At 38.3% G+C, this 23,040-nt stretch overlaps 1 protein-coding gene across 9 annotated transcripts in view; it reads left to right on the forward strand.

Moving 5' to 3' along the window:
- MAGI2 (membrane associated guanylate kinase, WW and PDZ domain containing 2) overlaps positions 1 to 23,040 on the forward strand; it is a 677,723-nt gene that overhangs the window by 396,169 nt on the left and 258,514 nt on the right. For all 9 annotated transcript variants that reach the window (XM_088533177.1, XM_088533170.1, XM_088533173.1 and 6 more), the window contains exon 3: positions 2,877 to 2,996. In XM_088533177.1, coding sequence (XP_088389303.1) covers positions 2,877 to 2,996 — 120 coding nt within the window. The remainder of the gene's footprint in view (positions 1 to 2,876; positions 2,997 to 23,040) is intronic.

Raw genomic sequence — 23,040 nt, forward strand, 5'->3', positions numbered from 1 at the left:
GACCAGCCCAGGTTACTTTTAAGCCATTCCTCACATGTCCTCTGTTTAACAGGAACAATAGATTGCCTCGGTCATAAATATGCATTGTGCAAATATGCCATGCTGGTTTTGATCCTGCAAGATCTAAAAGTATCATGTTCTTTCATTATGGAATTCAGAAATTATTTTTTCCTTACGTTACCATGGTGACGAAATGGTAACTAGGTGCCTATGTTCATTTTACATTAATAAAAGACTAAGCATTATAAGCAGTAGCAAATGTATCCTATTGAACCTTGTTGTGCCTCTAAAGAGATATATCTTGAAATTAATCTTTTGTTTTTATTCTTGACTAAGTGTGGCTTTTAGGCCTACTTGTTCTTTTATATGAATATAGGTAGAGGTAAAATCTATTGGGAACAATAACTCTACAATATTCTAAAAACAATGAAAGAGAAAAAATGTCCGTGACCCGTAAGATCACTATATATAAAGTAGATCCCAATGTTGAAATCTTGAAAGATATTTAAAATTTTTCATTAATTGCCTCTAAATATTAACATATTATCACTTGCATATTGCTGTACTAATTGCAGAAGGGTATAAAGGAAACAGAAAACAGCAACTCACTTTGACCACAATTAAGGAGTAAAGCAGGCTTATAGCTATTGTTTATTCCATCAGGGAATTTTGTTAATCATTTGAAGATTTCAGGTCCTCCAGGCTGAGGGAATGAGAACAGGTGCAGGAAGGAAATGAGACGCAGGAAGATTTTACCAAAGGCTACAAGGTTCTGGTGCAGATGGACACTGCTCTACCTGGGGAGAGAGTCACACTGAACATGTGCAACACACAGACATAGTTTGCTCTTAATTCCCATTTTCTGGATTAAGTGCTTGATAGCTTATAGAATACAACCTTGGATGTACTTCATTTTATTTTGCCAGTATTTATGTCTGAGCTCCACAATAACTGATAACTGATAATCCCAGTTTTCCCTTACAAAAAGAAATGCCTGAAGAATCAGTGAGTTACAGATACTCATATAATATTGTAACTTCTTCCCCATGCTCTTCCTAGAAACAACATAGCCCTCATGTTCCAAAGCTTATTTATTGGCAGGAGTTGTCCTGCCAATCGACTCTGGGAGTGAAAAATTCCTCACAGAGAGAAATCCAAAATTCCTCAGGAGAGAGCATGCAGATGAAATATGTGATGCCTGTGCTGTTAATAGAGCTCCTGGACGCTCAGAGAGCTGGACAGAATTCCTGTGCTTCTGAGCAGTTATCACAAAGAGTTTGATGTCTTTCAGAATGCAGCTGTACCCCTAGTGGTTGTATTTTCCATGGGGAGTAAATTCAGCCTACTTATGGACATTCCAATGCCTAAATGTTTTGGAAATAGAACCATATCATTCCTGAAACACAATAGTAATTGCCCTAAAAAAGTCACCTCTGTAAATATGAAATGCCCAGAAATCAGTTGCCAAATAGAGTTTTACTTTTAAATGTTGCAATGAAATGAAAGTGAAAACAAAATCATACCAATAAAGGAAGGTGTCTTACAGATTTATTCAGATATATTCCAGATACATCCAGATGGTGGAACTACCAGAGGCATGGGACAGAGATTCATCCTGACTCCTTTCATTGTCATCAGGAGAAATTAGCACTTCTAATGTGCTCTTCATCTCACAAAAGTCACCACTGGGTCTAGGTGAAGAGAAGGATTCCATGTGAGATTAAGACATCCACATTTGGGGCTTGATTAGGTGCTTGCCTAAATATAGGAAAATAGTACTGGAAATGCTTTAGGGCTGTCCTGCCATAATGTGTGGGCACAAGTGTGGGCTTCCCCTTTGTCCTTTGTCACATCTGCTGATGTGGGCTTATGAGGGCATCTGAGATATTGCCGGTACCTCAGGTAGCACTAGGTATCAATGTATGGCCAGGGGAATTGAGCTAGTGGCTAGTCACCTGAATAGTCCAGAAACCAAACACAAGAAGTGTAATCTAATCAATACAGTAATGATTGGGATTGATTAAGATGTTTCAAACACTCTGAAGCTGAGAAGAACCTGAAAACCTGGGCTTTCTTTTGTTTCTAAATACAGTTTCGAGATGTATTTCATGCTTTTAGTCAAAGTAGCTGCAGCCTGATAATAAATATATTTGACCACTCAAGGAACTTTGGTCAAATTTAGATGCTTCTGTGTTAACATCTGACCTTCTAGCAGAGGTGAAGTTACTTCTAGATGTGTATGAAATACTGTGTGGTGGCATTTATGGAATGTTGTCATCCACAGATGACAATAGAGGCAATAACTAAATTTAAGCACCTTAGCAATCTGACAGCATAGTTAACAGACCTCATTCATTTAATCATTAGTACTCAGTTAAGCCTAACCCTTTCTCCTGGCGTATAAGTCCACTTTAGGCACTGAATTGAGCTGTGTGAATAAAACCCTTACAAACTTACTTACAGATGTATTATTCTATGTAATAAATAAACCTCTAAAAAAGCATGGAGCAGAATATTTGTAAACAAAACTTTGCTTAGAGAGATAGAAAATATACATGTAAGACTAATGTTACATAGGAATGTCTTGTCTTAGTGAGGGTTAGAGAATGAAAGAATAGTAGTATGAAGCAGTCTCATTAATTAGGCTACATAATCTGAGTCCAAAGAACATCTATCCCATCCTTTTAAAGGTGTCTAATATACCTCAGCTTCAACAGATGTGGCTATATGCTTTTGAAAAACATCTCTGAAGGAGGATATGCTGTATGATATGTTGTATAAATTTTTAATTCAATCTGTGAATTCTCCAAAATGTTCCAAAAGATTCTTCTACGTTTAGTTCTCGTGCTTGACTGTGTCTTTCTGTTTATTAATAGGCACCACAAGGCCACATAAGGAGGGAGAAGTCCCCGGTGTGGACTATATTTTCATCACAGTTGAAGATTTTATGGAATTGGAGAAAAGTGGTGCTCTCTTAGAAAGTGGAACATATGAAGGTAAGCACACTTTTATTGCTAAATGTACCTCTTTTTTTTTTTTTTTAATTCCTAGAATTGCATTCGGACATTTCATTACAAATGTGTCATTGCTACTGTTACCAGAAATTTGTGAACAGCCAGATGGCAATGATGAAAATATTTTTATATTTAAAAGCTAAATGCAGAAGGGTTCGTTGTAATTTTAATGTATTAGAATGGCTAAGAGAAACAGAGTAGTATATTGCAATTATAGGAGAGAAGCACTAGTTCCTTATGCCAAATACTTGAGAAAACTTCCACAAAATTTAAGCAAATGACTGCATTTGCTTAGGATGAAGCATAGGATGAAGCGAAGTCTACAACAGAAATCAACTGTGGAGTACACAATGCTTCTGCAAATACCAGTGTATATCAGAAGTTGAAACTGCACTAAATAAGTAAGTAAAACAGGAAGATTTTGTGTTATCATGTCTTAAGGGCTTTGTGAAATTATTTGTTAATTTTGTAATAGGACAGCAATAGGGATTATCCTAGACTGTAATAGAAAATGTGTGTTTATGGGGCAAAGAACAACCACTCTAGTGCAGAATAGGACAGAGAAGGGAACTACCTGATCATTCACCTGATTTCAAACTCTCTCCTGAACATAGGTATCCTGGAAGCTGAACTGCTATGAACTGAAGGGCAGTTACACAGCATGGCATTGAAATATAATCAGAAACTGTGCTACACTTTTTAAAGACACATTCTTCTTAGAAATACACTAGTATTTAAGATAACTGAATAGTGGATGGCTCCTTTTATTGTTATCTCAATCTTGAAAGCAAAATTGCAGGCAACACCCTTTATATGAAAAAGTGACCCGTGCATGTAAGAATACGTGGGTGAATTGAATCATTTATGAGAAATAGCCCCAAATTTTTACTTCGTAGCAGAAAAAGCAATGAAGATCTTTTTGTCCTGACTTTGTCCCTATCAAGGAAAGCATCTCAAGATAAATAAGGAGCTATTTACACCAAAGAAAATCATTAGCCATGTTATAAATAGCAGGAAAGTAGGTAATGCCTCCTCACCTAATCAGCACAAAGTACCCATTGGAAAGTAAATAAATTTTCATGAAGAGTTGTATCAATACAGACATTGTAACAAATACGATTTCCATTAGAGAAGCTCAATAACAGGAAAATGTATCTTTTCCTTTCCTCCTTTTTCCCCATGGTCTGACACCTAGTGGAAAAAGTTAAACATTAATACAAGGTCAACATTGCACTATTACATTGATCAGACATTCAATGAATATTAAGCTTTCATTGGAAAAAAACTTTTGTTAACGTAAGCATTTGAAAGAGCTTAAGTGTAGCACAAGTCTGTCATTGTTTGACCATGTAATTTCATTTGCTCCTCGCAAGTTTGTAGAGACTGAGCTGCTAGGTCAAATTATTCACAGTGCTGTTCCGTCCCTTGGGGGATACTGAGATGTGACTTTTAACACTGGCTACCAGACCTGAGTGGACAGCAAGGTGAAATGTTGGTAGGGGAAGGCTGCATAACTCCTTGAGACTTCTGAGAAACTACCTGAAGAAAGGGCCAAGGTCATAACTGCATGATCTACATCACAGCGTTCTCTGATCACAGATGACAAGTTCACTGAAGTCAAAAAGTCTTAAACCAAAGGCAACCTGAAATAAACTCAACAAACCAGTTTCTGCACAGATCCTGTCTTTGATGCCCTAGCTTCCCAGTCACCAGATGCACATTTGGAGAAATAGTAGATAATCTATTATCTACTTATATATTATGGCAGATAATACATAGTGTATGAGAAAACATACTTGGTTTATGAATGCTGTATTTCCTCTTCCCATATGGAGACTTCACATGTATTTTCTCTCCTTATCAGCAATGGTCATTAGGTCTCTTGAGAAAAATCAGTCTTCTTTTTAATGACTTCCAGGGTTAATAGATAGGTTTGTACATTTCTTCCCTTGAAAAGATGACTTTATATGTAGTTATGTTTCTGTAGTTTGGTTGAGTTTGTCCAAATTGAATTTCCAGCCTGTATGTATCCACTCATCTCTAACAGGAAAATGATTTTTAAAAAAGGGACTTCTCATTAACCTGAGGCAAAAAGACATACTCTGTGTAGACAAACCGTTGCTGCATCTTTTGTGCCTCTCCTGTGATAAAGCAGAATAGAAGAATTAATTGTAGAAGCCTTGTTTCTGCTCCCACTGAACTTAATGATCCAAGTCACATTGACTTCAGTGAGATTGTTTCCAAGTTCTGAATTTGTAATAAAGTTCCTGTGAATTCTACCAATGCCTTCCTGGTTGGGGTAGGTAGCTGCTTTATAGCAGCTCAGACAAATACTGCAGATTTAACTTTGCTTTTCTGTAGCAAAAAATCATGATTTGACTCAAAGTGATGATTTGTAAATAAAATATATTTCTGACATAGTTATAGGGTAAAACAATCACATTTTTGTAACAGAGGAGGAAGTGTTTTTGCGCAGAATTAAAGCCACTGATCTCTCAAGAAGAGATGCAGCAAAATAATCCAAGTTTTTCCAGTTATGGAATAAAGTCCAGATTTATAGATGGTCTTTGAATTGTAATAGTATGAACAAATCAATAAAATACAGGAAAACATAGCTGTGACATGTTAAAACTTGTATGGAGATTTAGTTCGTGGATCACTGACTTCATAGACCATTCTGATCTCCTTATTAGATCAGCAAAACTTTTTAGCATATCAGTAGGCTGAAAACATACTTAAAATATATATTGGATAAGAATACTAATGCTTGTAAACAAAAATGTAACAGCTTCAATATTTTTTTTGAGAAAAAGATATGAAAAGCACTTGATTTAAAATTATTCCTTGTAGGATGTGACTAAAAAGCTTTAGTAAGAGCTGAAGAACCCTGCTTGTTATGAGCAGAATTTCCTTTTAAAAGTAAAATGTACTGTAGCAGTACTAGAAATGAGAGGAATTGTTCAATGTACAAATACTTTATGAAAAAGCAATGTGTTGTTGATTATGTAAGAACATAGATGTTTTTCAAATATAAAACAGCAAGAGAAATTTTATCAGTGTGGAATTCTATAGGAAATCCAAACAAAAATGTTGTTCATATCTGTAAAGGATGTGGCAGAATTATGAAAATAAATGAATTTAAACAGCACAACAACATACCATGTAGAACTCTTTTTTTTAGCCAGTTTTTGTTTACTCCTGAAAAAAATGAATTTTTTTTTAGCAATCCCTTGTTCTTTGCTAATAATATAACAGTAGTGCTTAACTTTATCCTGTGAAAAGCAATCTTTTTAGTTATCATGACATTAATGTTATGAAAAATCCATTTTTTTATCATCTGATTGTTCAGAACTATTCCATGTTATGTCTTAAGTCACTGGTTATGATTCAAATCTAGCTGAATTATGTAACAACTTACACAATTATGGACTTTTCTTGGGGCCCACTGTAGTCTGATAAAATTCCAGTTGACTTAAACAGAGACAGGATTTCATCCATATTTTCTACCTGCTTTAATATTACATGGCAGAAGGCTGAGTGTTAGCTGAAATTTCCTTATTAATCCAGAACTCTGAATAACTGCTTTTAAAAAGTGAGTGAATTCAGTAAAACGTGAATGTTTCTTGTATCTTTCAGGGAACCAAACTTTATGTCGTTATAAGAACAGTTTTAAAGGCTTAGATTACATGTTTTTAGCTGTTTTATTATTCAGCTCTCCTGGGAAAGTGAGTTGAATGGGTTGAAGCTGAGGTCTTGGTGGTGGCTCCCTTCTCATGCACTGGCAAATGAAGCAGGAGGTGTTTTGAGTCCATTCATCTGAGAGGTGTAGAGAATCCTAAAAACAACATCCTGCCAAGGAAACATTAAGTTTTGTATTGGCCTTCATGTGCTGCCATGTCACAGGCAAATTTACCCAGTGGAAAGGCAAAATTAAGACTTGAACTTTCTGTTCAGCTAATGTGTGTTTAGTACATATGTAATTTTACTGTCCTGCAAATTTGAAATATGAGTTAAGGACTGCTCCACAAAAGGCATGGAGTTTTCAACTTCTTCACTGTGGTGACAAAGGTTTTATAAAGAGGTGGTGCTTGATGCTGGTGGTTTTGATTCCATTTTGCCGTGTAAAAAATCCCTAAGGATTTCAAAATTTGCACCACTTACTCTGTACAGCATTCCCTCATGAGCAGAACATTCTGAGGACTCTACAATAAAGGATTAGGCAGGAGATGAAACAAAATAAAGATAATAAAATACTACCTTCCTAAGACCTAAACACAGTAGTTAAGTATTCTGTTTTAAAATGGGAAGCAAAGGGATCAGAAGGGAAGATGGGTAATGATAAAAATGTAAGTCTTTCAAAAGCCATATCTTTTAAGAGCAGAAATGCTTTCAAGGGCACGGAGAAGTAGAATGAGACACTTCATAGTGGGGATCAGATTCCCATTGAAAGTGCTTCTCAAAGCAGTAGCTCCCTTAGCAATATGATGCCTACTTCTCATCATCATATCCAGAGAAAGTGTAAACGTGTATATATCACTGTTTCAGTCAAAATATAGGAGAATAAATCTTAAATACAGTCAATGACTTCACGGTCTGATTACGTAATGTGTTGGTGTGATTTTATGAGCTTTGTTGTTTCTCCCCCTTATCCTTCAGGCAGAGGAAGGAGCTGAATCTCATTCTCATCATTAAATATGAAGTGCAAAGCGCTGCTGATTTTTTTTCTAAAAAGATAAAGAAGGAAGCATAGCCCTCAAAAATGTAAATGCACAGAAGCTCAAAAATGTAATGCCAGTGGGTATATCAGAACATATAAGGAATCCTGTCTGCTTTTGTTAGTGCATTTTTAGGCATTAAACATCACATTTGCTTCTTTTTTAAAAGTTTATTTAAATATTCTGCCATTTCTAGGGGAAGTAGTAAGGAATCAAAATGCAATAATTATGATTTCATTTTTTGTAAGAAAAACAGAGCTGCTTTTTAAAATTATAGCATTGAAATATAAAGAGTGACTTTCATAACAACTTCCGCAGTGTCTTTTTTAACTTTCTGAAACACAGAAATAGTGTGACAGATTGTATCTTTCCTCTGTGTTCTAAATTGGAGGCTGGATAAATGCTGATTATTTTAATATTTGGCATTCGTGTTGTGTGGTGTTTCTATGTTAGGAATTCAGCCCTCTGTCTATGCTAGCACTCACAGACAAGTGCATTGCTGGTGTCAAAATACTAACCTGTTTTGATGCTTTTTGGCTCCTGTTGTTGAGGCTCCTAGGTAAGGATCCTCTGAACATAGTCCTCAGACCATAGCCCACTCCTGCTGCTGGGGCTCTTCGCTGTTTTGTGAGGTTTTTGTAGTGAGTCCCCAGCACTCAGTAACAGGAAAACAGAAGAGCGAGACTGTTCTGGCATTAAACAGACAGCATCCTCATGAAAAGGTGCAAGGGCTCCTTACTCCTGTGCACTTCCAGGGAAAAAAAAAAAAAAAAAAGAGCAGCAGCTTCCCCATCCCCTAACTGGGTTTGGCTGGAAGGAAACCAGTAGCTGATGCAGTTGCCTTGGTTCTCTGGAAGCCTCCCCTGCCCAGCAGGGGTTGTACCAAGGCCAGGCGCTGAGGCTGGGTCAGTGCATGTGCTGAGGGGGTCGGGGTTGGGTTGTCAAGCAGATGGGAGAAGGTGCAGCCTGTTGCAAGGCTGAACTCCCTGCCTAACCTGCCGGATGGCTCTGCTGCAGAACTGCAGGGTGTTAGGTAGCCAGAACAGCGTTTCTGATCATCCCAGGGTGCTCGCTGGGGCTCTAACTAAGTTGATGCATATGACTTCTTTCAAACAGTTTTGTGGGACTCAAGGCCAGAGGTTACCCAGTGTCACACATGGCTTCGTAGAGCCCATATTTCTGCTGGGTAACACTGTGCAGCTCACTAAAAGTGTGCAAGGACATTCAGTTCATCTAATTTATTTATTCTGTTGCTCTTCTGTGGCTACTAGCAGCCGCAGCCTGTTGCCAGTTCAGGGTTCTTTGCATCCATCAGCTGAAGGAAACAGGCCCAAGTGGGTTCCCCAGGCACACGACACTTCTTTGCTTGTGTGTTTCCAGGCTTCTGCAAGGTGGAGGGCAGGAGCAGGTGGCGCAGAGCACCCATTGTGGGAGTTAATGAGCTCTGTGTTAAGCCTTCTGCTTTACAAGGCCACTTTGCTGCACTTTATTTTGTATCAATATCTAGATCAGTACCAAAGGGGTCTCAGCATCAAAGCAATCAAGAAGTGAGCTCAACTGATTCATCTTCTTTCCTGAGCTGGGTCGAACATGTCTCAGCTGAGCTTGAGACGTGGCCCATTCCTTAACAATTCCGTGTAGTCACCACCAGAAATGTATCAACAAACTGGAGTGTCCGGACAAAAGTAATGCAAATTAACAGGAGGGCTGCGGGGAATAAGTTTAGAGAACTCATCAGATACAGCTTTGTTGGCTAATGATTGAGAAGCTTAGAGAATTTAAAATGTCTGAAACCCATGGATGAATAAAGATTATTGAAAGTTGGGCAAATACATAACCAGGGCTAATGTGATGTATCTGAAAAAAAAAAGATGAACAATTGAGTTTAATATGGGAACAAATTCTCATATAATAATGTAGAGTTAGCCTAACCTCCAGAGGAGGAGACTGGAGTTCCATCTTTTAGGAAGTTTTAAAATAGTTATTTTAAACATCCCTGTATGTTATGTAGAAAACTCCCTGCACTAGTAGAGGGATTAATTAAAGGCTGCACTAAAACGTTGCCTACTCCAATGTAGGTTTTACAAATGCTCCCCATGCAACATATTAGTTTTTTCCTGTTTTTATGCTTATATAAAACACATCACATTTGGTTAATATGGGCATCACAGATACAATTCTAACTGAAATTAAGCTGCAGTATATGTTGTGCTGTGTTAGTTTCAGTGCGGATTGTGTTAGAAAAGTAGTGGTAAATGCCATGCAGCCTGAGCTTGAAAGCAAATAAATTCTGTAGCACTGATAAGGCATATTTGTCTGTAAGCATTACAGAAGATGTTAAAGACTTTAACATTTCAAGTTACAAATCATAATGATGTGTTGTGTCATAACTTCAGAGAAATGTTTAGCTACAATGCTAAGTTACAGACTTCTCCAATTTTTAATATATTACTGGAAATACGCAACATTCGTTATATCCAATATGCAGGTATTCATCATGCTATTACATCCATCTGAAGTTTCTCTGGATGTTATATCCTCTTGCGCACTGCACGTTTGTAATTGTGATATTGCACATTATTTTATTCCAGCTGAGGAAAGATAACAAACTGTCACAAACAGTGTCCTGATGGATACTCTAAGTTGCAGTCCAAAATATCCTTGGGAGATTCTTCCTAACTCACATTAAGAAACTCCCCATGGTCCCTCCATTTTGTAAATCTCAGAATTTTCCAAAATACTAAAACAATTTTGTTTTCAAATGACAAGGTGTGCTTGACCTTCCATCATATTTTCTATCAGCATTTCCCTTGGAAGCAAAGGATTTTTTTTTTTTTATGAGCATGAATTCACTGAACCATAATTATGACTACAGACTATGGACTGCAGTGTGCATTGCCCACTTCACTAAATATCCAGCAACCTGAATGATGCCATAAAGTAAGATAACTATCAAAATTCATCCATCAGAGATTGCTGCGAAATTTATTATGCAATAGTTACCTGCAGCAGTGGAGGGTGAAGCTGTGTGCATAAAATAGCCTTTGCTCTGACTCTGCATCAGTGTGGTGCTAATTTGGCTGCTAGGAGGCTGCATTAAAAGCCTTTCTAGAGTGCAGGTGGAAGTCAGCCACTGCTTTGCCCCCATTCTCAGAAAAAGCTATTCCATCACACAAAGCAATCAGGTTGGTCAAGCCCTGGGTAAATCTGCACTGCTCCTGATCCCCTTCGTGCCGGAAGGTCTCTTCCATGAGGACATGTTCCATGGTTTTCTTAGGACAGAAGTGGGGCTAGGGATCAGGCAGTACCCCACGTTCATCTTGCACTTTTTGAAGATAGTTTGAACAATTACAGAAACCCTTGCATTTGCCCTTCAGATTCTTCAGCAGTTTCAACTTGTGCTGTTTTTTAGCCTTCCTAAATTCTATCCCACATATCTAGGCAACGTTTCTGTATTTCCCTTGGTTGCCTGGTGGATTCCTGCCTCCCCAACACACCTGTAGTCAGGAGTTGCCTGTGAGCAAAAGTGAGCCCCTACAGTCTTCTCTTGATTGCTCAAAACTCTGTAAAACAAGGGTAGGTCTTGTCTATACTGGGAAGGATTGGCTTTTATATGTGTGCGTGTGTGCGTGTGTGTGTATGTATATAAAATATATATATATTATTTCTAATTTTTCATCAGAATTACTTTGCAGTAAGACATTAAAGTTCCTTGTTATGGCCCTTTGAGGGTAAGGGTGGAGTTTTTTGTTAGTTTGTTTTTTTAATCTCACTTTGATTACTGTGTTTTAGTGGCAATTAATGCTAGGACTTTGCTGAATCACATGCAGCCCTGGTCATGGCTGTTACAGTGGACTCCAAACGTGTGAGAAAAGGTGGCTCTTGCTGCCCGCCCGCACATTACAAGGGTGTAAGCTACTTCCTATCAAGATGATCTTGAGATAATGAAGGACACAGAGAGAAGCAGGTTGTACAGAGTGTGTAATAATACAATTTAAGTGTGGGAGGAGGGTCTGAATCTGTACGGTTAATTCAAAGGAAGTATTCAACGACACAAACAACTGGCTGATATAACATTTTCTCTAATAGAGTTATGTTACTTCCCAAGTGAGCTAATTAAAAGAAGATAAAAGACCAGCTAAATCCAAGCAATAAAAGGAATGTTTGTGTTTCGAAGTAATGCAGTTTCTGATAAAAAAAAAAAAAACCCTAAACTAAAGATATTGCAAACAAACAAAACCTTTCTGGTGTAGAGAAGCCAGAAGAACTGGGTTTACACTGATTTAAAATATAATTATTTAATCTTTGACCTTGTGTAAATCCAAGACCAAAGAGGTCTTTATTTGTGCTCATGGAGGGTTCCCCTTATATTTCCAGCAAAATTAATGGAAATACAGTCAGAACTCCAGGTGAAATATAATGGTCCAGTTGAAGACCTACATTTATAGTTGATTTACATCATACAGACAGAAAAAGACTAGCCCAAGATGTAGTATCATCAGTTACAGAAGATGCTACTGATGTAGAATGATCCCACCTTCTGTGTTCTGTGTATGTGAAGGCTCTCCCCTAATAAGCAGAGAGAAAAGTCGTGGCGATTAAGGGAGCTTTAAATGAAAGAGCCGAATTAACTCTTTTTCTTGTTGCTATTTTTACTAATGGGTTGTCCTTTCCTCAGGGAAATTACCCTTGCAGTATGAGGTAAAGGGCAGTAGTTGAAAGCAGTTTTTAGGGGAAACAAAAGGAAAAAATGAGAAAAATGTGGCAGTGTCAAGCAGTGGGTCTTCATGAACTGGTGATGTAATTATTATCGAGCTTGTACATGGAAACACTTCGGAGAGGTATGAAAGTGATTGGTGTTCTAATGATGTTGATATTAATAGGAATTCTTCCTGAGCATATCTAAGAAGCAATGGGGAAATACAAATATATTTCTCAATGGCTGGCACTCTTAAGAATAAGAAAAGAGGAAGCAAATGGTGAGTCAGGTGAGCTATTGCTGTGGGAAGGAGGAGCCAGCACAGGAGAGAAGTGAGGAAGGGAGAGAGGTCTTGTGATGAGTAAGCCCAGGGTGGCAAGTAGAGAAGGCTGTTTAAAGGAATAGATACATACTGCGATGACTGAATAGCTCCTGGGAGTGTGAGTGTAGTGTCCTCCCATTCGAAGGAGGTGGAAGGCCACATCATGGGGAAGACCTGGGCATTTGACAGTATGGGAATGGAGTAGCTCACTAGCCTGCTTGCTACTTTCTCAAGACGTGCTCTGTTAGATTAACCATATGCATATGGAGAAATTAAACCATTTCACATCTTAAAGCCTTACCACCTTTCTACCTGAAAACTCTTTAAAATGTAGTGTCTGCTATGGAACACTACTATGTCAGGATTTTTAATGCATCCTGTGAAAGAGAATTCAGTGTGCTTTATAGTAAGCCCCAAAGAAATATCTGAAGAAAGCTAGTTTGCTTTTTCTTCCATTATGGTATGATATGTAAGCTACTTACTGCCAAGATCTCATGGTATGGAATGTTCCATTAGCAATTTCCTATGGTAAGGTTCTGAGTGACTTTTATACAGATGCAGAAAAGAGGGTGCAGTTATTTTTTCCTCCCTGGCACAGTATGGGCAGGACCCATTCCAGTCCCCATTCCAGAGGAAGTAGGTTGTGGTCCTGGGAAGCAGATCCTGAACCACTGCCCTTATGAGGAGTTTTCTCTGCTTGCAGACGGACACACTTTATCATAGAAGTATGTCAAGGAACTTGGATTCCAAAGTGACACAGAGGGTGTGGTAGGAAAAGTTTCCTTTATAATTTAGATCTAACCGAAAGCTTCTGACTTTGGTTGCTTCATAGTTTGGGTCACTTGATAAATATTCTGTAAGCCTTCTCTGTAGATTTCGGTTGCAAGTAGCTGTGTCCGTAATGTCTAGCACACGTTTCAATGTCATGTTTTCAGCTGTCATATTTCCCCAGCCATATTTGGATGGGGACCAGTCCACTAAGCACAGAAACTCCACAGCTAAAGGAAAATCTCCTGCAGGTTGCTAAAATTATTATCTTTGAAAAACCTCTGTCTGTCTGCCCAAGACAGAGTAAAACTCTCTGACAGATAAAAATTCAAATTAAAACTCTGATGGATTCAGCTATAAAAATGTGTAAGAGGACAGATGGTGTGAAGACGTGCATGATTATATGCTCAGTGGAGAAATTTAAACAGTAAGAGAAAAGACACAAATCAAAATAATGGAAATGGAGGAATTCCCCCTATAGCACTTTTTAGCAAATTCCCTTTTTACCTCACCTGGCAGCGTCCCTGCAGCATCAGCCTTTGCCACCCCTTGAGCCCCCGAATTAAGGGACTACAAGCAATGCCAGGGTGGGCTCTTCTGGCCAGTCCAAGAACCAAGGTGAAGAGAATAAAATTGGTTAATTAGGGAATGCCAAAGATGTTATGGTTTTGCCATCCATAAGAAGGATGGGGCTGTGGCTTTTCCTTTCTGGGGTCACAGTTCAGGATGATTCCCTGTATAAAGCTCTAACGGGAACTCAGCAGAACGTGCTTTGCGTCAGGAGGAGGTCAAGCTGATCTTGGCTCCGTATGCCCTCACTCTAGTACAATCTCAGAACTGAATTCTATTTCCAGAAGAGAAGCAAGAAAGCAAGACATTTTTAGGGGTTGTGAGGTATAAAGTTGGTGTTAACTCCTAAGTTGAGGCTTAGGTTGAGCTGGGTGGAGTAGAGCCTGGATCTGTGACTGCAGGGGCTTTCAGCCGTCTCAGATGCTGCGTGCTCTTTTGTTTGATCAGTCGCCAGTAATTTACTGCATCTTAGCGTGGTTTCGACTTTCGGCTCTACTGGCTTGTCAGTAAAAGTCGCACAGGAAAAAAATATCACTGCAGGCATGATAAGATTAAAGGATGATGTCTTAGGAGAATCGTTCAGTTTTTTGAATGTTTCATCTGCCCCTCATCTTATGGATATAGAGTGTGTCTTTGGAATCTTTACCTTAACAGCACATGGCTTGAAAAAAGCCTATTTTTGATATAGTGACTTGCTATAGTGACAGCTACCATGAGCTCAAGAGACCCTTTCTTTGAAATACAGCATTCTGATTAGATAAGGGAGATTCAGGGAGAAACTTGTATTACACAGTGAGTTTTCTGGGAGACAGTTTTCTTCCCACAGATGTGTTGCTTTTACGGTCTGCTATTAATGTATACAATAACTGGCTATCCTTTTTTTTTTTTCCCACTGTTTTCAGCACTTCAATAACTTGTCAGTTTGTCCATAAAAATCTTTATTTATAAAAAGGACTTGAAGTGTAGCGACATATTTTTTACAGTTGTCTTCGTGCAGCTGAATTGCCATTTACAGAATAATAAAATAATTATTTTCCTCTGCCACTTTATCTCATTCTGGCCACTTTTGTCATTCTGAGCATGCTTAGGTTGTGATATACTAATTTACTTTTACAGTGATATTATGAGACACATTCCACACAAGTAGTCAAGGAAAAGAAGAGAAAACAAACCACTTCTTACTTTTGCTAGTTTACTTGCTTTCTTTGATTAGGAAATAAAAAACTTCTCCACAGCATCAGCTGCAAAAGTTTGCAGGATATATGATATGAGCACACACAGCATTCAAATAAAATGAATACTGAACAGCTTTCTTTCTCATGGAACATTTTCATACAGTGCATTTTCATTGTGTGATGGAGTCAGGAATTCATCAGGAACCGCAGCATGTGACTAAGAGGTTATTCATACCATATAACTTTAAGTGTATAACTTCATGCTCTTAATTAGCCCATGGAAGCATTCCTTGCTCTCTATTCACCATATCAGTTCTCAGCTGCAGGTGCTGAAATACAGGATGTGTGTGGAAGGAGTGTAGCAGGTGAGGTGAACACTCGTTTAAGAGCAGGGACTTAACCCTGTCTTGGCAGAATGGGGGCTGCGCTCAGGGCTGGTGCCTTTTCAAAGACAGAGTAGTAGAGTCCATCTGTATTTTCATCCACTGGTACAAGATGCAGAAGACAAGTTACCATATTAATTGCTGGCTCTGATAAGCATAAATTTAGAGGTAGTCAGCTCTAAAATCCCCTAGGCTTGCAAAAGACCTCTGATGGGTAGAGGTCAGATTCCAGGATAACTTTCTCCAGGAAACCTGATATAGACAGACTGCCACAGACTCTTGCTCTGTCTGAAACACAGTATGGAGCAAGTCATCTTCGCATCAGATGCTTCCAACTGCAACTTTGGCCACAAGATCCTCCCTCCTTCCACATCATTAAGGTCTTGCTTAGAAATGGATTTGAATCTTGTACTGTCCTAAAATTTATGGAAAAATTTCTGGAGGCCAGACAGGAGAGCCTACAATGTCCTAAATGGCATTAGACACAATGTTTAAGCATCCACATGTTATTCATTTCCACCTTACATCAGCCCTTACAGAAGAATATAACATCTTTGCCTTCCCTCCATCGCTGTTTTGCTCACATGAATGTATTAAAATAAATGTTGTTTCAGTCTCCTCCTATCACATACAAGGGTCCAAGCCCAATTCCCAGACTGAAGAGACATCAGGCTGCCATCTGTCTTCAAAATGTCTTTTAAAACCTGCATAACGTTGGAGTCGGATTAATGGGTCAGAGCGTTATTGAGCTGTTTTTTACTATTTCCTCAGTATTGGTAGTCTATTTGCTATTCTGCAGACATATAATTTGATAAGTGTTTTACATATCCTTATTATTAATCCAGGAAGGTCACGTGCCAGTGTTGAAGGTTATCCATTACACCTGTCTTACGCACACTGAACCCTTCTTTACCATTCCACATAATTGACCCACCTCATATAATGAAAGATATGTTAATTCCTGTCTAACACAGAAAGTGACTGTAAAAGATAATACAGAGGACAGTGAATATCACAAATAAGTGTGGATTAAGTATAATTGATCAACATTTTGTTAATGTTTTTGTTCTGTAAATTCCCAAGAACTACATACTATCAGTTCTCCATTCTCTGTGCTAAGCAGAACATTCAGAATTAAAAGAAAACCACATGAAACATTCAGGCTTATAAAATACACACTGAACAGCTCAGTGGAGCCAATGTAGGATGCCTTACTGTTAAAACAGGAATGGCTTTTTTCCCCAGAATTATCTACTATATTTTTGCTTTGGTATTGCCCGAGGAGTGTCTACAAAGTTCGACATTTGGAGCACTAGGACTCCAAAAGTGAATGGTCTAACCATAATCATTCCAGGTAGAAACACATTGTTTTAATGTATTTGGTTACCACTGCCTGGCTCATCTAGTGCAAAGGAAAGTCTGGCATTTTGATAGGGGGAGGGGAAAATGCTTTGAAATAGATTCCTAAATAAAGACACAAACCAGACAATAAATCAGTTGATCATTAGTTTTACCTATCAGATGTCTGAATATTTAGGATAATTTACATATTTTTTCATTTATAATCAGGCACTTGAGGAAAGGAATAGATAAGTGCTGCACAGATGTGAATTTTTTTCTCATTTTCCTAAATACAAACAGGCTAAAATTAAGTGGAATGATAGAAAGGAGACACAGTTATGATGTGTCAGGTCACTGAGGTGGTTGCCCACCAAGGAAGCTACATTGCCTGCAGTACACACAGGTGCTTTGTTTGGATATACATACAGTGAAGCTTCTTGCACCACCTCTGTAATCTCACATTCTATCTGTGAGAAAATACTTCTTGATATTTGTCTTAAGATTTCACTTTACATGGCATCAATCCATTATTCCTATTTATATCATACACTGTGGCTGTCCTAAATCATTTTCTCCCTAATTGGGACTTGACTCTTCTAACAGAGGTAATGATCATGTTCTTCTCTGACTACCCCCAACCTGCATTCTCACTTACAAATTATTCAATGTAAGTACATCTAATGTATTCCTAAATGCTTCCTAATCATTTTTTATAATCACTGCATATATTTTGATATTGTTCATGACATCATTTTAGTCTTAGTCTTGTGTAGCCCTAGTCTAGGCTTTAGTCATGGTTTTGGCCTTGAGATGATCAGAGCTGTGGGCCTGACGTGTAACATGATCTGCGCGTCCCTCGCCTGCCCTTGTGCCAGGCGATTCTCACCATCTTTTCTCCACCGGCTTCACTAACATTTGCCTGAGTTAGTTGGGAGTGACCTGGGACCTCTTGATGGGAAGGGAAAAGGGGAACCAAGCTAAAGAAATAAATGAAGCATTGAAAGACAGTGGAAATCGCTCAGTGCCTCCAGCTGCTCCCCCGGCAGGTGTGGGGCAAGGAGGAGAAGCCACAGAGTCCGGAGGAGGACGAGAGCCCGAGGTGCTGCGGTGCAGGACGGCAGGAGCCCTGCAGCAGCCGTGTGCGCTGCAGCCCGGGGCAGCGGCGGGAGCCCCACGGGGCAGCCCTGCTGCCACCTCCTCGAGGGGTGGCCTTGTCCAATACCTCCCCGCGGGGTGGCCTTGTTCACCACCTCCCTGTGGGGCAGCCCTGCTGCCACCTCCCCGCAGGGTGGCCTTGTTCAATACCTCCTGGAAGGGTGGCCTTGTTCACCACCTCCCTGTGGGGCAGCCCTGCTGCCACCTCCCCACAGGGTGGCCCTGCCACCACCTCCACGCAGAGAGGCGCTGCTCGCCACGCTCCAGGCCGCCCTTTGGCCCTCGCGCAGTACTTGCACCACAGCTATCCTCACTTATTAATGACTTTGCTTTATGCCAGCATTTTCCCCCTGCCTGATATATTGTATTTGCAAGTCAAATCAAATACAACGTCTGTCCTTTCCCTCTCTTGGCTAGAATTACTTCATTTTGACCTTTGCTGACGCTATCTTTTTCCTGCACACCTTCTCTGATTTGCAGCTGCTTCTTCGATATATTTCTCTTTCTTATTTTCATTGCACCAGGTTTAAGGAAATCCCACAGGAGCTCTCTTGCCTCCTCCTTTTCATGTTTCCTCAAGGGTGATGCTTCTTGGAACCAAGGAGCACCTTGTGACTTCTTTGGTTCTCCAGACTTCTTCCAACCAAAGGATTTCAACAAGGATTTTTTTGTTATTAAATAAATAAATAAATCCTCCAAAACATCCTTCTCAAAAGTTAATGATTTTGCTTTCATCAAAAACATTTCTTAATAATTGCAATCAGTCACTTGTCATCAGCTTCAGCAAATATTCCGTTTTTCAACAGTTCCTTGATTGTTTCATACTTATTAATGTTATAGTCATCTGCATTTGTTATATCTTGTAAATTTACACTCTGAGGTTTTCTACGTATTATAGTATTTGTATGGTGTTCTTTGCTACGATATCTTTTCCTCTAAGTAATTTAGGAGCTTAATTTGATGATCTGTGTTTAAGATGTATTTTTTCACACAGTAGATATATTTCTGTATGGTCCCACATGGACTAACTGAAAATGAGTGTCTTTCACTTATAATTGGAGAGCAAGGATTGCAAGTGTAATAAAATAAGATAGCAGTAAGTTCAGGAAAACAGACATCAATGAGACTGAGATATTACTGCTTCCGAAGCACAACTGTACAAGGAGATTTCAGACTCACACATGAAAAGGGAGCTGTACTTGAGCATTGTCTCCTGCTATGCAAGGCAATTTGTTTGGATTCCAGGCAAATCAAACTTACTCTACTAGGAAATTATATTTCTTTTATTTATTTTTCCTCCAAATAAGATAATTATTAAAAAACTAAAATTGAAACAGCAGAATGGCGAAAGAAACACAAAAAGGGTAAGAAGGAAAGGAGAGATAACGAAAGGAGCGTGTGGAAGTAAGAGAACAGGAAGAATGTATCTAGAAAGTTCCTAGAATGTGTAGAGATGACTTGTCTTCCAATCTTAGTAAAACCTTCTTATAAAAGAAACAACATCAAAAAAGTGCACCTGCAGGATACACGACATTTAATTCTAAGATACATAGAATACTTTCTGAAAATGTTAGGCATTTGATTAAAACTTCAGCTGAGTTTGAGGTAGTATTTTGCTAGCATACATATATCATAATCTCCATGTAAGTTATTTTTAATTAATTTATACAGCAAATGCATTAAGGCGTGACTTGTGTTAGTTGTTCGTTGATTCAAAGACTTCTCACACCAAAGCATATTGCTGGTATATTCAAGTCAGCAAAACTTTCTTGAGGAGCTATAGCTTGTGTTAGTAAAAGAGGTTTCTTAAGGACAGAACTCCCACTAGTTCCTTAAATAAGATAAGCTAGGCCAACGAAAGGCCTTTTTTGCTGGTAAAAATATGTCCAGTCTCGGGCTTTTGCCAATGAAGTAGCGTTATTTGAAGGGGCTATGGCGGATATTTTCTCACACATCCAACAGTCACAGCCACCCTGGCAAAAATTCTATCCTAACCTTCAGTCATCTCACAATTAACTAAGGAAAACTAAGGAAGAAATGGAGATGATGTTGCCAGTGCTAAGGAGAATGTAGGGGTCTCACCAGTGTTTTGGAAAATGTGGAAGACTGGTTCTTCAATATGTAACCCCACATTTTTATCATCTAGAGTACAGTATCTAAAATGAAAAAAAAATGGAGTAGTTCCCTCATAATTTCATTGTCACTGTAACACTTTCTTAAACCAGTAAATCAGTTCACATTCTGACATAACTAATTAATGACATATACCATATGTATATTCATATATATTAATTATATATGCTAACTATACCTACCAATTGCATATACTACAGTTAGGGAACCAAAGGCCAGTGTTTAAAAAAATGCATTCCGTAGGTCTGCAAAGAAAATGTGTTTGTGAGGATTTGATTCTGAGATTTGGATCTCAGATTCATATCCATAGTTTCATGTTTGAGTCATAAGGTATAATTGCCTCAGCAGCATAATAAGGTTTCCCAGGTGAGTCCGATACTGAAATAGCTACAGTCTTAGTAATAGGAAATGTCTTTCTGTAGTCATCTTGTTAACTGGAGAAAGTTCTCACACATCACATGGCCTGTACAACTCAGTAAGAAGTGTTAAGAGAATCATGAGATAATTCAAATTTATTCTATATGTGTTTAAAATATTAACATCCAAATCGGTACTTACATTTTCATAGTGCCCTGCACTTACGATGCACATTTCGACACAGGGTAATACACAAAGAGTGTTGTGAAATGGGGTCATGGAATATATATTTGGTGCATATATAATGACACTATAAATGTAAAATAGTTCATAGCATATAACTTAACAGTTTTGAGAAATAAAACTGAGCACTGTATACATTAAATAGTTGGAAAAATAAACAGTTAGAAGCCTCTTATTGCCACTAGGAAATGGATCTCCAGAGGCAAAGAAAGCAGTTACACCTAAAAATTGTTGATGAGATAGATTTAAGTGTTTGGGGTTGGATATTATAGCTTTTATTTTCCCATCTTTCACATCTATTTTTCTACTAACAAAATCAGCATCCTATTCAATTGTAAAGTTATGATTTACTGATCAACAAATGAATCTGCATGAACCTAAATCGGAAGGTGTTGGCTTGTGTTCTGTTATCAAATTACCTTTATAACTTCACTGATAGTTAGCAAAAATGATCCTAACACACATTGCTTATGTCCTGAGTTTGAAATAAGAGCTGTTAAGAAATAAAAATACACAAAAATTATGATGATATCGATTTGAGCAAGTATTGTTTTGAGAAGTAAAATATCCCTTCACTCTGGCAGACTACTTATTTGTATTCTCAATTTTACTGATTTTCTAACATTACATTCTGTGTTCTGGATCTCAACAGACAAATCTAAAATCACTGTGAACATTGGTTCCAGAGTTTCCATAAAAAGAAGATTGTTTTGCAGTCGTCCTGCACTCAGGATGCTGCATTCTGTTCTGCTTGCTGTAAGCCAGGCTGTGCGACCTCTGGTCAAATCAAGTCACATCTCAGAATTTTAATAATGCTTAAAAGAACTTGTCTACAACCTACAATTACCCATTGAAAGTGCTCGAGTGATAAAAAATGAATGAATTTGAGAAATTGTAAGGTATTTTTTCAATCTGCAAATAAAAGAAACTCATCATTATGATAATAATGTAGATTTTTATCTTACAATATTATGGCGTATGAGTATGCTAAGAAAAAAATAATCTTTCCGTGACCTTTTTTTTCCTGTCTGCTGCAACCATGTAATGGGCTTCATAGATTCCAGGAGGAATTTTCTCTTGCACTTTCATATGCTCAGTGTTTTTTATTGTTATGAGAGATTGAGAAACTCAGGATCCTGATTTGGGAGTCATATCTCTGCTGCTAAGTACTTTTGATAGCAATTATTTTGGTACTAAGTGAAGCGATAATATAATGTAGAATATTTATCCTAATGCTTGGATTCAGTTACCTTAGGTTCAAAAAAAAGCCAGCATGAAAATGCTAAATTTTATTAGTGACTCAACTGAATAGGAGGAGTTTCAGATGAATGCTATTTAATGTTTACATACAAGTTTAGGGTTGTACTATTGTTTAAGAAACATGTCTCAAAAAAGGAGTAAGCTCTAAGTAGTGTGGGTGAAGTAGTTTGGGAATTTTATGTATTTATTCAGGTTAATTTTTAATGCAGTCTGGAAAGGCTGCCATAGTAAAAAAAATAAATGATCCACATACCTACGATGAACAAGTGATTGTAAAACAAATGCTCAAATATTTAGAGTGTCTAAATGTCAGCAAGGAGGAAAGGTTATTGAGGATGTTGTGAGCAGTATTAGAAAAGAAGCCAGATGAAGCTAAAAAAATGAAGATTCCATTTAACTCTCAGGGTTAAATTCTGACAACAAGCCCTTTAGAGTGTTTTGGCAAAAACGTAGAAAATTTATCATTTGGAAAACTGAAAACAAAATAAAGCAAACACAGAGAATTCATCTCTGGGAATTATAATCCTTAGTCTACCAGGCATCTAGCTTGAAGAACAAAATAAATCTTCTCCATCTGTAATTTTGATCATAGAACGCTCATTTTTATTTTCTTATTTTACCTGCCTGTATTTTTCTTTTTTATGTTAGCTGAAATTTGTAAATTTTTACTGGCACCTGGTATTTTATTTAGCTTTACATTTGGTATTTAATGTTGAGCTTCTGAAAGCTGTTGGATGTGCAGCCGGGAACATCCAGAGCTCTGTTTCCCTACCCGGTATCCAAGGCAGCCGGCACCATTTCAGCCCCTGCTGGCAGAGCATGGCTCCAGGAAGACTAAAGTTCCCAGGCAAGGGCGGTGACAAAATTACTGTCCATAAGAGACCTGGCGGTGCGGAGTGGGAGTG

The sequence above is a fragment of the Tinamus guttatus genome, unplaced genomic scaffold, assembly GCF_059628265.1.
Source record: "Tinamus guttatus ecotype Peru unplaced genomic scaffold, ASM5962826v1 Tinamus_guttatus_pri_ptg000489l, whole genome shotgun sequence".
Lineage (NCBI taxonomy): Eukaryota > Metazoa > Chordata > Aves > Tinamiformes > Tinamidae > Tinamus > Tinamus guttatus.